The sequence below is a fragment of the Physeter macrocephalus genome, chromosome 19, assembly GCF_002837175.3.
Source record: "Physeter macrocephalus isolate SW-GA chromosome 19, ASM283717v5, whole genome shotgun sequence".
Taxonomy (NCBI): domain Eukaryota; kingdom Metazoa; phylum Chordata; class Mammalia; order Artiodactyla; family Physeteridae; genus Physeter; species Physeter macrocephalus.
The window spans coordinates 5,163,461-5,175,627 of NC_041232.1; the positions used below are offsets into that span (position 1 = coordinate 5,163,461).

Here is a 12,167-nt window from a genome sequence, read left to right on the forward strand (position 1 = left end):
AAAAAAAAAAAAAGAAGGCAGGAAAAGAAGGGTAAAAAAAGAAATAAAGGAGAGATTGGGGTAAACAGAACACAAATAGCCAGATAGTTGACTTAAACAGAACCATATCAATAATAATATACATCACTAAATGTAAATGGAGGGACTTCCCTGGTGGCACAGTGGTTAAGACTCCATGCTCCCAATGCAGGGGGCCCGGGTTCGATCCTTGCTCAGGGAACTAGATCCCACATGCATGCTGCAACTAAGAGTTCACATGCTACAACTAAGGAGACCACAAACTGCAATTAAGGAGACCACGAGCTGCAACTAAGGAGCCTGCCTGCTGCAACTAAGACCCAGCACAACCAAATAAATAAATAAATGTAAATAGGGAATTCCCTGGTGGTCCAGTGGTTAGGACTCCGTGCTTTCACTGCCGAGGGCGCGGGTTCAATCCCTTGTTGGGGAGCTAAGATCCTGCAAGCTGGGCAGTGTGGCCAAAAAAAAAGTAAATGAACTCAATAGTTAGCCTGTTTTAAAAAAAAAAGCAAGACCCAAGTATGTCTTTTTTCTTTTTTTGGCTGCACCACGCAGAATGCAGGATCCCAGTTCCCTGACCAGGACTCGAACCCATGTCCCCTGCATTGGCAGGTGGATTCTTAACCACTGCGCCACCAGGGAAGCCCAAGATGCACTTTTAATAGAAAGACAAACAGGTTGAAAGTAAAAGGATTGGAAAAGATATATCACGCAAACACCAAGCATAAGAAAGCTGGTGTGGCTATTTTACTATCAAACAAAATAGAATTCAAGACAAGAAGTATTACCAGAGAGAAGGATATTCATTTCATAAAGATAAAAGGACCAAGAAGACATTAAAATCTTGAATGCGTATGCACCTAATAACAAAGCTTCAAAATACATGAAGCAAAAACTGACCAAACTAGAGCGAGAAATAGACAAATCAACAGTCATAGTTGGAGAGATGGAGAAAGAGAGAAATACAAAGAGTCAGAGAGATGGAGACACAGAGGGAAGACAGAGAAAGAGAAACAGGTACAGAGACACAGAGCCAGAGCAAGGGAGATGGAGGCAGCCTGATCCTAAGAGGCTGATGGGACCCTGAGACGGGGTGAGAAAGGAGATGGAGCTTGCTCTGGACCAGACAGGGAGGGACAGGGGCTCTGGCTATAGGAGATGGAGCCATAGCCAGGGTCTGGGCCTGTGGGATCCTGGAGGGGGTGCTGCAGGGTGGGCAGCATCACTTACCTGCTGCCCCATGGAGCCCTGGGGGCCGGGCTCCCCACGCAGTCCCTGTAGGAGGGAGGAGAAGAATGGAGTGCGCTGTCAGAGGGTCTGACCCAGGGTGCCCAGGACTCCCCAGAATCCTCCACCCAGGGCCACCTCAATACTCACTCTCTCGCCCTTCTCTCCTGGGTGGCCGGAGATTCCTTTGGGTCCAGTGGGGCCTGAGGGTCCCTGAGCAACAAGACAGGGCCTCAGCCTTGTGCTGGGACAGGGTAGAGGGGACAGGGACTTAGGGGGCAGAGGGGTAGGGAAGGGCACCCCAGCTTGGCCTGGGCCTCTGGGCTCTTCACCACACACCCAATGCCTGGCACACAACAGGAAGTTCATACAGCTCAGTGTTCAGAGCGATGGCCCTGGAGTCAGACAGTCCCCGCATTGATCTGGAAGTTGCCATGTGCTGGCCACAGCCCTAGGGCAAGAATCTCCACCTTTCTTGGCCTTAGGTGATAACAATACTTGCTTCTTGTTACATGGACTGAATAAGAAGATTTATGGAAAGTATTTTGCACATTAAGTGCTCCATAAATGCTTGAATGAATGAATGAAAGGATGGATGAATGGATGATGGATGGATGGGTGGTTGAGTGGGTGGGTGGATAGGTGAGTGGATGGATGGGTTGGGTTGAGGGGGGGTGGATGGACGGACAGAAGAGTGGGAGTACTTGGAGAAATACTCACTATATGTCCAGGATTCCCAGGGATGCCCATGGGACCAGGAGGTCCAGGAGGACCTGGAATAAGACATGATGTCCTCAGGTCCGAAACAGTACAATGCCAGGAAGTCCACCATTAGCTCCCTCCTGATAGCCAGCCCTAGTCTCTCTGCCATCCCTCAACCCTGCCCCTTACCCTAGACCTGGACTCAACTTACCCATGGGTCCTGGGGGGCCTGGGGGTCCAGCTGGTCCCTGGGGCCAGTAGCTGCTGGTCTCAGTGAAGGTGTTGGACAGAAATGGGTCCCCTGGGGGAGGAAAGATGAGTGAGCAGGGCTGGGCTGGGCGGGGCAGAGTGGGGCAGTCAGTTTTAACCTGTCACTTCTGCCAAGCCAGCTTTGACTGCCCTGTGGGGCAACCTGCAGCATGGCTGGGGCCACCAGGCACCCACTCCAAGGGTGGGGAGTCAGAAGACTGTTGGCCATGCAGGACCAGGAAGCAGGGAGACACTGCCAGAGTCTAGCCAGTGACATCCAGCAAGTGTCTACCCTGCTGAGCCTGTACTGTCACATGCCTAATGGGAATAATAATAAAAGTTACCATTTTTGACACTTACTTTGTGCCAAGCTTCTGTGCACGGGTGTCATACAGATAAGGAAACTGAGGCTCCGAGACAGAGAATGTTTTGTTGTTGTTGTTGTTTGTTTTTTGGCAATGCCCCACCACAGGTGGGATCTTGGTTCCCTGAGCAGGGATCGAACCCGTGCCCCCTGCGTTGGAACGTCAGAGTCTTAACCACTGAACCACCAGGGAAGTCCCTTGGAGAGGGAGAATGAATGAATGGTGCCTGGTCACGCACCAAAGGTATGATGCAGATGGGGTTGAACCTGGCACTCCAAGCACTGACCCCTGGCAGCGCGCGTGCAAGTCAGGCTTCGGAGTAGGTGAAGAATGCGTGTCAGGGCCCAGCTGGGCAGAGGGGGTAGGGCCTCTCTGAGCACAGAGGCAGGGCTGTGGCCTTGGGAGTTCAGGGCTCACGTCCTGCTGCTGCTAGGCCTTGAGCTTCCCAGTGCTCTGAGAGCTGGATCCCGGCCAGCTCCAAGGCTTGGTGGGAGGGCCTGATGCTGGTGGTTCCCAGCACAGGCTCTGGAGGCCTCGTGGATCTGAAGCCGGCCCCTCTGTGCCCTGGCTGTGTGATCTCCCCTCTCTGGCCCTCAGTTTTCCTCATCAGTGACAACAGCGCCCATTGGAGGATCAGGTGACTTATGGCCCAAGGGCAAGCCTGGTATACAGAAGGTGTCTGGCAGATGGTCATGCCAGCCTCACCCCACCACCACCTGGACCCGCTGTGACCCCAAGAGACTCACCATGCTGGGAGATCTGGGCGTAGGGTGGTCCAAGTGGGGCTGGGGGGCCAGGAGGCCCTGGGGGGCCTGGAGGTCCCCTCTCTCCAGGGGTGCCCACAGCTCCAGCCTGGCCAGGGCTCCCTGGGGGTCCCTGCGGACCTGCAATGGAACCAGGGGGTTTGGTGGGTGCGCAAGAGGCAGGGAGGCCCAGGGTGGCTGCAAGAGGGAGGGATGAGGCAGCCAGGGGCAGCAGGTACGAGACGAGACGGCTCCAGAGGCCACAGGCCAGACTCCCTGGCCGTCTATGAGGGGGATGAACACAGTGCTCCCCTGGGGCTTCAGGACAGTGGACACTTGGTACACAACAGGTGCCTAGCAGACGCTGATTTCCAGAATGTTCTCTCCTCTCTCTTCTAGGCTTTTGCACGAGCTGCTCCCTCTATCAGTCCTCCCCTGGCGCTGCCCAGTGTGCACTTCTGGTCATTCTGAGGCCTCACCTAAGGTGTAGCTCCCACTGGGAAACCCTCCCCATCCCCCACTCCATCCATGCTGGGTCTGGGCTTCCTTCCTTAGAGCTCCCTTAGCTGCAACGTCCCGCATAAGAACCCTGGTCACATGGGGTGGGCGCTGTTATTTCTCCCCTGCCTAGGCCCGCCCCCACTAGCCTCCATGGTCTGGGAGCTCCAGGAGGGCAGGGTCTGGTAAGGAAGGCCCCAGCCTGGGCTCACCTGAGTGGGGCTGGCCAGGGGAGCTGGAAGGGCCGGTGTTGTGGGCACTCACCTGGCGGGCCTCTCATCCCCATTGGGCCCCGGCTGCCAGGGTCTCCCTTGGGGCCAGAGGGCCCAGGAAGCCCCCGGGCACCAACTCGATCTGGGGGAGAAAGTTCATCAGCTCCGCAGCTCCGGCCTTGCGCTTGGTCTTCCCCCGGCCCTGCCCTCCCCGCCAGCACCTACCATCTCGCGGGAGCAGAGGGGCCCTCACGTTTTCTCTGGTTCCTGGTAGCCCTGGGGTGGAGGGGTAGGCAGGGGTCAGTGGTGTCTAGAGCTCCTACCCCTGCTCCACCAGCTGCTGGGCCTCCCAGGACTCCAGTGCTCAGGGGCCCCTGGAGACCATCCCCTCAGGCCCAAGGGAAAACTAGGAAGACTGAGGCCCACAAGGGGGTCAAGGTGGGAGTCAGCAGCAGGGAGGGGGCTGGATCCAACTCATTGCCACACGGGAGCATGTTCCCCACTGACCCACTCACCTTGGAGGCCTCCATCCCCGGGGCTGCCCTGGGCAGCTGGGGAACCCCAGAGCGGGGCGGGGTCCTCGGGGGCAGCTGGGGTCGGGGGCACTGCCTGCTCGGTGACAGTCAGCACCGCCACCTATGGAGGAAGAGGACAATAGGGAGGGGGTGGGTACCAGGGTCTTGCCAGGGTCAGGCCAGCTCGGGGCCCTGGTGTTGGGGGGCAGGAGGCTACGTGGCTGGCGGAACCCAGCCTGGAGTGGAGACCCGGACTCACAGGGGCCCAGAACTTCATCAGAAGTGACTATGGTTTTCAAAATGCACAATTCATCACATTCATTGTAGAAAAGTCATCACACACCATCACAGTCACCCACTTTGAGTTCTGAGACTGTCCTCGTGTTTGCTGGGCCGTGCAGTTTTTTCCTATGCTTACCTGCAGGTTAATAAGTACATTTATATACATTTATATGCATACATAATATTAAACTTCTCTTGTTCTTGTTAAAGCACCACAGGCTGCAAGGATTTTTACTAAATTTGAAGGGAAATTTGGGAGGGTCTGGCATGAAACAGAGGTGCCGAGGTGTGTACAAAACCACTTTTGGACTCAGTGGAGGGGAGAGCCTGAAGGGTCAGTGGTATCCCCTGAGCCACTTACTGAGGATTAAGAGAGGCCAGAACACCCGCAGACCAGGAAGTGGGGGGCCGTGTAGACCTGCCCAGAGAGAAGCTGACCCGGAACTGAGACCCAGCCCCCAGATCTGAGCTGAGCTGCCCCTCATGCCGGCTTCCCCTGGGAGGGAGCTTGGGGAGCAGGGTGGGGTTCCTGGGGTGCTCACACCTCATAACGGGGGTTTTAACCCATGCTGTTTAGAAGCTTGGTTTTTCCACTTGATAGATAGATCAGGGGCATCTTTTCGTGTTGGAAAATGGAGGCGTTGTTAATGGCTGTCCAGTATTCCACTGAGCCACACTTGCTCATTTCACAACCACCCCTTCTGTTGTTTGGTTTTCAAATTTCCCTCTTAATTAACACTGGGATGAACATATTTGCAACTAATCTTCCTAAGATAAATTCCCAGAGGAGGGAATGGACATGCAGATTAATGTAAATGCCTCTATGTGTGTTTAGAAAATCTGGAAGAAAAGATGCTTAAGTGTTGGCAATCGCTCTCTCTGGGGGCACAGGCGACAGAGGCCAATGGTTTTCTGGTAGGTTTTTCATTGTGCTGAGATTTTCATGTTTCTAAATTTAGAATGTCTTACTTTTTAATGGTTAAAAACTTTTTATCTTGAGATAATTTGAGACATGTAATAGATGTTTTTGCTTTCTGGAACTGGGAAGATAGCATTATGGGTGAGTGGGATAAAGGATGAAGGTGACGGGGCAATGACGGGACCCAGCCACAAGCTCTGGGGGGGTGTCTAGGAGTCTCTGGGTGGGATGGGGATAGGAGAACCTCATGGATCTCCTGGAAGGAGAGCAGGCCAGGCTGTCTGACTGTGAGCAGGCCTCCCGGGGTGGGCACTGGAAGGGAGGCTGAGAAAGCTGGATGGGAGGGTGGTGCCTGCCTGGCCCGGAAGTTGTTCACCCACCTTGGCCTCTAGAACCTTCAGCCTCTCCGTCAGCTCCGACACTTTGCTGCAGTTGAGACAACCTGCAGGGAGGAAGCAGGCTGGGCCAGGGTTCCCAGGTTCCCCTTGGAGCCCCTCAGCCCCTGGGGGCAGGATGGAGGGAGGGGACAGATATCTGATGACCCCAACCCATGAGACAGCCCATCACAGGAAAGGAGCTAAAGAGTCACAGCCTGTCCAAGGTGAGCCATGCCCTGTGGGTGTCCTTTGGCTCCAGAGCCTCCAAGGGGACTGTTTCTCTCAGAGCAGGACTAGGGATCTGACTCCTCATCCAAAACGACTGCATCCCACATGGGCGGGGCTGACCTCGGCTTGAATCTTTGGGGAAGGACACATTACAGTCCAGACTGGGATGGCCTTAGGTGCCACGCTCTGACCCTTCTTCCAGAACCACCGTCCAGCTCCCTGGCCTCCTCAGTGATACCCCAACATTATTCATAACAGTGCCGGGCAGCCGCCAAGCATGATACAAGCTCGCCTCTCCAGTCCTCACCATGATCCTGCGTGTTAGGACAAGTGTCACCCCGTTCACACCAGGGAAGGCTGAGCTCAGAGCAAGGGTGGAGTGAGTGTGTAACAGGCAAAAACCCTAGGTTGAGGCCCAGCGCTGCCCCTTCTTGGCTGCGGGGCCCCAGGCAGGGTATGTCCCCTCTCTGACCCTCAGCCTCCTCCTCTTTAAAGTGGCGACAATGATGCCTTCCTGGGGTGAGGTTTACACAAGTTGATTATGGAAAGCTCCTGGCACAGTGCCCCGCATCCTGCAGACACTCAGAAAAGTGTCGTTTCTATAAAAAAAAAAAGGAAACTGGGGGTTTGGACCCGTGTCTGCAAGACTCTGGGGGTCCTGGGTCTCAGGTGCCTGGGCCCAGGTCAGACTCCCCTTGGGGGCCCTTCCTCCACCTTCCAGTTTTCTTTCCAGCCTGCAGTGGACAAGCGCATGGTGCTATCCCTGATCCTCCACTGCTGGGCCCAGCTGGCTTTTAGGACAGTCACCACCAGCCCCTCCAGCCTCCCCTAGCCCAGGGGGACCCCAAGCAGCTGCCCCAGGACCCACCTGACAGGGCTGTGGGACGAAGTGCCATCCGCCACATGGCGTTGCCCGACCACCCGGGCTCCACGAAGCCAGAGGAGCCTACAACTGAGGGACAGTGAGGGTGAGAGCCCTGCTGGCTGTGACATTTTGTTCTGTCCCCCGCCCCCCCGCACCTGCCACTGCAGCCACAGAGGGATCCCTACTCCCCTTAGTGCAAAGGGAGACAGGCCCAGAGAGGTGGGGCAGTTTACCTGGGTCACACAGCATGAACTGGGCTGAGCCGGGACAAGGCTATCAACCTGATGGGGCTGGGGAGAGGGGCTGGCAATGGGTGGGGGCCACGGGTGAGGCTGGGGGCTTCACCAACAACCCCAGCAAGCTGCATGTGTTAAGAGCTTAGAGTCAACAGATGCCAAGGTCAGGTCCCAGCCCTGCTACTTGCTGACCTGTGTGACTTGTCCTCCCTGGACCTGCTGATTTTCCCATCTGTAAAATGGGATCATAAGGTCTTACACCTCCCGGGCTGTTGTGAGGCCTGAGGATGGCCATGCATGCTAAGGGCTCACTGAGCACATACAGGGCCTGGAATGCAGTAGGTGCTCAATAAACACAGCAACATCACCATCCACCCTCTCCCTGCCCCACTTGGTAAGAAGACACCGAAGTGGATCTCTGGCTTTAAATGAAAACCAGAGGGAGGCTGGCTGCCTGGGAGGGCACGGGGGGCCTGTTCCAGGAGGCCACCCCTGCCGCCACCCCTGTGAGGAGCAGGACATCCTGGCTGGTCTGGCTTTGGGGACCTGGTTCTCTCCATAGCTGGAGGGTTGGGTTGGCCAAGCCAGGGGCGGGGGGCGCAGCTGGAGGGGCTCTGAAGCCAGCAGTGGCAACTGCCCACCCCGAGCCCGGGTCTGCCTATTAAGGCCGCAAAGTGTCGCCTGGGGGGAGACAAGACCCAAATAAGGCACGGGCCTGGCAGCTCAGAGCCAGGCTGTGGGTTGGTGCAGGGAGTGAGAGGCGCCGGGAATTCAAACCAGACGGGTCCCTCTGGCCAACCCCCAGAAGGGTGGTTGCCAGACCCTCTCCGGGTCCCACCATGGGGCCTTCGCTCAGGCTGGGCCCGCATCCCCAGCATGCCCTCCCTGGGGGCCTGCGACTTGCCCTCTCACAGGGGGTAAATCTCACCTGGGATAGAGGAAGGGGGTTGGCAGCCCACTACTGGGGCAGGGGTTGGGGGCTCTGTGGGCAGAACAACAGCAGTGGGGGGTGGTAATGCCACCATGAGCCACGCCCGGTGCTAAGCCCAGCTCCATCCTACAAGGTAGGTAATAATAATAACAGCCAATGCTTGTGCAGCACTTATGCTGGGCCCAGCACATTCTAAGCACTTCTCATAAACAGTCTTAACTCACTGTCCTCACGAAGCCCTGTGAGTGAGTGCTAGTAATCCCTCTGCTTTACAGATGGGAAAACTGGGGCACAGAGTAGCTTGGTATTACCACTCCTCCGCCCTGCCACCCCGTGCTCAGATAAATGGATGAGTGAATATGAATATTTCCCTTTGAGGGGAAACAAGGCAGAGAGGTAAAGAGACTGGTCACCCAGCTGAAGGCTGGAGCCTGGACTGGAACCCAGGTTAGTCTAACTCCAGGGCCTGTCCTCCTCTCTCCTGGGCTACCTGGCACTTCAAGTCCCCCAGGTTCCCCTGGGCAGAGGCAGGGAGGCCCGGCGCCCATCAAGAATGCTGGTTCCTGAGAAGAATGGCCTCGGTAAGCCCTCCTCATCCCCTTTGCTCCCAGGTGAAGATGTAAAAGGCCACTGGATGACTGCTTCCAGGAAGTCGACCAAAAGAAGAGGCTGTCCCTCCAACCCCATGGAAGTTTGGGTTTTCTCTGGGATGAAGTTGGGCAGAGCGTCCGCCCTGCCCATCCTCCCCACCACCCTGCTATCGTCTTCCATTTTTTCCATGGCACTTTCCACCCTCTAACATGTTATCTGCTTGCCAGTTCCCCGGTCTGATCTTCCGCCCTCCTTGGCTGGAACGTGAACTCCACCAGGCAGGGGCCTCGTCCGTCTTGCGAGTGGATGGGGAAAGTGCCCGGCGCACAGTAGGGCCTCAGGGCTTCACTAAACCTCTTGTTGAGGAATGCATGAATCACTGGCTGAAAATGAATTTAAAGCAAGCAAACAAAATAAAAGGCAAAATAATGTGGACGGCAGACATGACTGTCTTGAAAATGAACATAAGGGTTCTAATGTCACGCCAGGGGGTCCCTGAGTTTTTAATCTGTGAACATATGGTTGGAAATTCTTTTTCAACCCACTTGCTTTGGGACATTTCACTGGGAGCCAGAGAGAACTAGAAAAACTAATGAAAGCATGGTCTGACCAGCAGTGCAGACATAACTGGTTCAAAGAAATTGTGAGTTAAAATTTAAAAAAAAAAAAAAGAAAGTTTAAATAACAAAAACTGTCAAAAAGACCAGAAAATATTGGCTCTGGATTCAAGATTCACAAAAAATGGCCCCCCAACCTCCCCCCAAATTCTAATAAACGGACAAAAATACTTTAAGGGATGAACCAGGTTGTAAATGGCCCTATACCACACAAAATTCCAGTATGTAAAAAGCCTAGGGCTGGGGGAGGTCTCCTGTAGGATAAAAATGTCACATCCCTCCCTGTTGGGCCAGGGCCCCTGGAGTGGGCCCCAGTGAGCTGAGAGCCCCCATCACCCCAGCCTGGTGGTCCACCCTGAAGGGCCCCTCCCCAGCCCCAACCTCGCCCTCCAAGGAGCAACCCGCTAGGACCACAAACCCTGGCTCCACTCTGGGACCCTAACTGTGGGCCACTTCCCACCATCTGGGAGGTCCCGGCCAGCCCTACACACACACGCGCGCGCGCACACACACACGCACGCATGCACGCTGCCTCCTTATCCTCACAGCCACTGCTCCCATGTCACCTCCTCCAGAAAGCCTTCCTGGACAGACCAGGGAACCCACCAAAGCCCCCCACCAACAAGCTCTCATCACTTCATCTTGACCTCCACAAGGCCAGTGCCATCTGCAGTTTCTAGCCCTGTGCCCCCACTAAGCAGCTGTCCTCCCCTCTGCCCAGTGTCTCATGTTCCTTCTCAACAGATCCTCATGAGAACACTGAGGCCCAGAGAGGAGAGGCTGCCTGTCCACACAGCAGGACCAGGGCAGGAGAAGAGGGGAGCAGAGCATATGGTGTTTAAATCCCACCCTCAGCTGGGAACGGGGGTGTGAGACGTTGGCGGTGTTCCTGGGCTCCAGTTCTGACTTTCTCTCCGAGGGGCTTATTCCTTCATAACCCTCCCCCCAGGTCTGCTGGGTCCAGTGACCACAGACCACATGAGTGCAGCCTCCCCTGCCCCAGCCCAGCTCCCCTCCCGGGAATTTACTTTGCAAATGTAAATATTTGCTACTGTTGTCCTGAGCCAGGGTTTGGGGTCAGGGCTGGGGCTGGGAGCTCCAAGAACTCTCTCCAGCAGCCCTCTGGGAAGCCCTGGTCTGCGTCTGTCCTGGTCCCTCTGAGGGTAAAATGAGGTTCCCACTCATTTCCCGTGCACCCACTTAACGCCAGACCCGTTCCAGGAACCAGAGAGACAGGATTAGTGATGAAAGGGTGGGGATCCTCGGAGCCAGGCGGGAGCGCCAAGAAGGTTACAGGCAGAGAGGACAGCCACTGCCCAGGCTCTGGGGTGGGAGAGAAGGCCATAGTGGGCCCCGGGCAAAACGGAGGGAGGGCGAGGCTGAGGCACCTCGCTGGGGCAGCTGGGAGGGCAGAGGGGGAGCCTCCCAGCTTGGGGTAGAGGATACACTGGTGGGAGTTGGAGGTGGGGGCCACTGAGCCACCCAGACAGGAGTGGAGTAGACGGGTGGCAGATATGGGCAAATTCCAACAGCATTTAACCTGCAGGATTCTGAATCCGCAGAGTAAGGCACAGGCTTGGCACTGCACCTGACCTTTGGTTAGAGCACAAGAGCCGTGTATGGGAAGGGCCCAGCCCTGGACAGTGGAGAGGCAGACGGGCCCAGGAAGTGCTGGGCTGGAATCTCCGTCTATTTTTAAACTTTTTTACTCTGTGACCCTGGGCAAACTTCTTCCCTTGCTGTTCCCCACCGCAGAAGACAAGGGCTGTAGGGGTCCACGGATGGGGAAGGGACAGGTGTGAGGGACAGATGGGGACAGTGAGGGGGAAAGTGGAGGCTGCCCGGCTCTGGGGGAGCCCTTGGGGAGGGGAAGGTGAGGGAGCCCCCTCTCCTCTATCTTTCTATCTGGGAGGAGCTGGGGCTGAGGCTGGCTTCCATCAGTCCCAGCTGTCTGAACACGTTCCCCACGAAGTCGTTGGCCAGCGCTGCTGCAGAGGAAAGACCTCGGCTCTGGTCAGACTGAAGGGCTTTGAATCCAGCTGTGACCCTGAGCAAGGCACTCCTCTCTCCCAGCCTCAGTTTCCACAGTTGGACCTTCTGTACCATGACATGATGGCACGATGCAGGTGAGTACAAATCATGGTGCCCAGCACAGAGGACAGTGGCAGCTTTCCTCCCCCTTTATGACAGTGGCAGTCATAAAGTCTACATCATTATGACTGCAGGAGAGTCTGAAGCAGGGCGACATTGCAGACCTCAGGTCAGAGCCCTTGGGAGAATCCCAGCCATGATGCTTACTTGCTGTGTGACCTTGTGTGAGACCTATACCCTCTCTGAGCCTCACTGTCATCATCTGGACAATGGGGTTGTTGGGTAAGAGATCAGTCTGCGGGGAGCCCCCAGAGGCAGGGTGATCACTACAGCCCTACCCTCAGCAGAGCCCAACAGCCCAGGCCACTCAGGGGATCAGGACCAGCCCACGTGATGCATTCTGGCCTTGGCCATTCCTTGCCCGTTGTTTCTGGTGGTAGCAGGCAGCCAGGTGAGAGCCTGGGCCAGTCTCCTCCCTGCCATCCAGCCCCAAGGCCT

General features: G+C 56.0%; 1 protein-coding gene across 7 annotated transcripts in view; it reads right to left on the bottom strand.

Annotated features, from left to right (window-relative positions):
- The window catches only part of LOC102986899 (kremen protein 1), a 158,584-nt gene that overhangs the window by 23,672 nt on the left and 122,745 nt on the right, over positions 1–12,167 (bottom strand). For 6 of the 7 annotated variants that reach the window (XR_008615923.1, XM_055080391.1, XM_055080386.1 and 3 more), the window contains 10 exons: positions 7,207–7,290; positions 6,114–6,175; positions 4,533–4,653; positions 4,243–4,293; positions 4,070–4,159; positions 3,311–3,448; positions 2,162–2,251; positions 1,969–2,021; positions 1,399–1,461; positions 1,252–1,296 (listed from right to left, as the gene is read on the bottom strand). Coding sequence is in view for 6 of the 7 variants with exons in the window: in XM_055080391.1 (XP_054936366.1) it covers positions 1,252–1,296; positions 1,399–1,461; positions 1,969–2,021; positions 2,162–2,251; positions 3,311–3,448; positions 4,070–4,159; positions 4,243–4,293; positions 4,533–4,653; positions 6,114–6,175; positions 7,207–7,290 (797 nt within the window). In the remaining variant the exon portion in view is untranslated. The remainder of the gene's footprint in view (positions 1–1,251; positions 1,297–1,398; positions 1,462–1,968; positions 2,022–2,161; positions 2,252–3,310; positions 3,449–4,069; positions 4,160–4,242; positions 4,294–4,532; positions 4,654–6,113; positions 6,176–7,206; positions 7,291–12,167) is intronic. The other variant, XM_055080387.1, reaches the window with a different exon arrangement.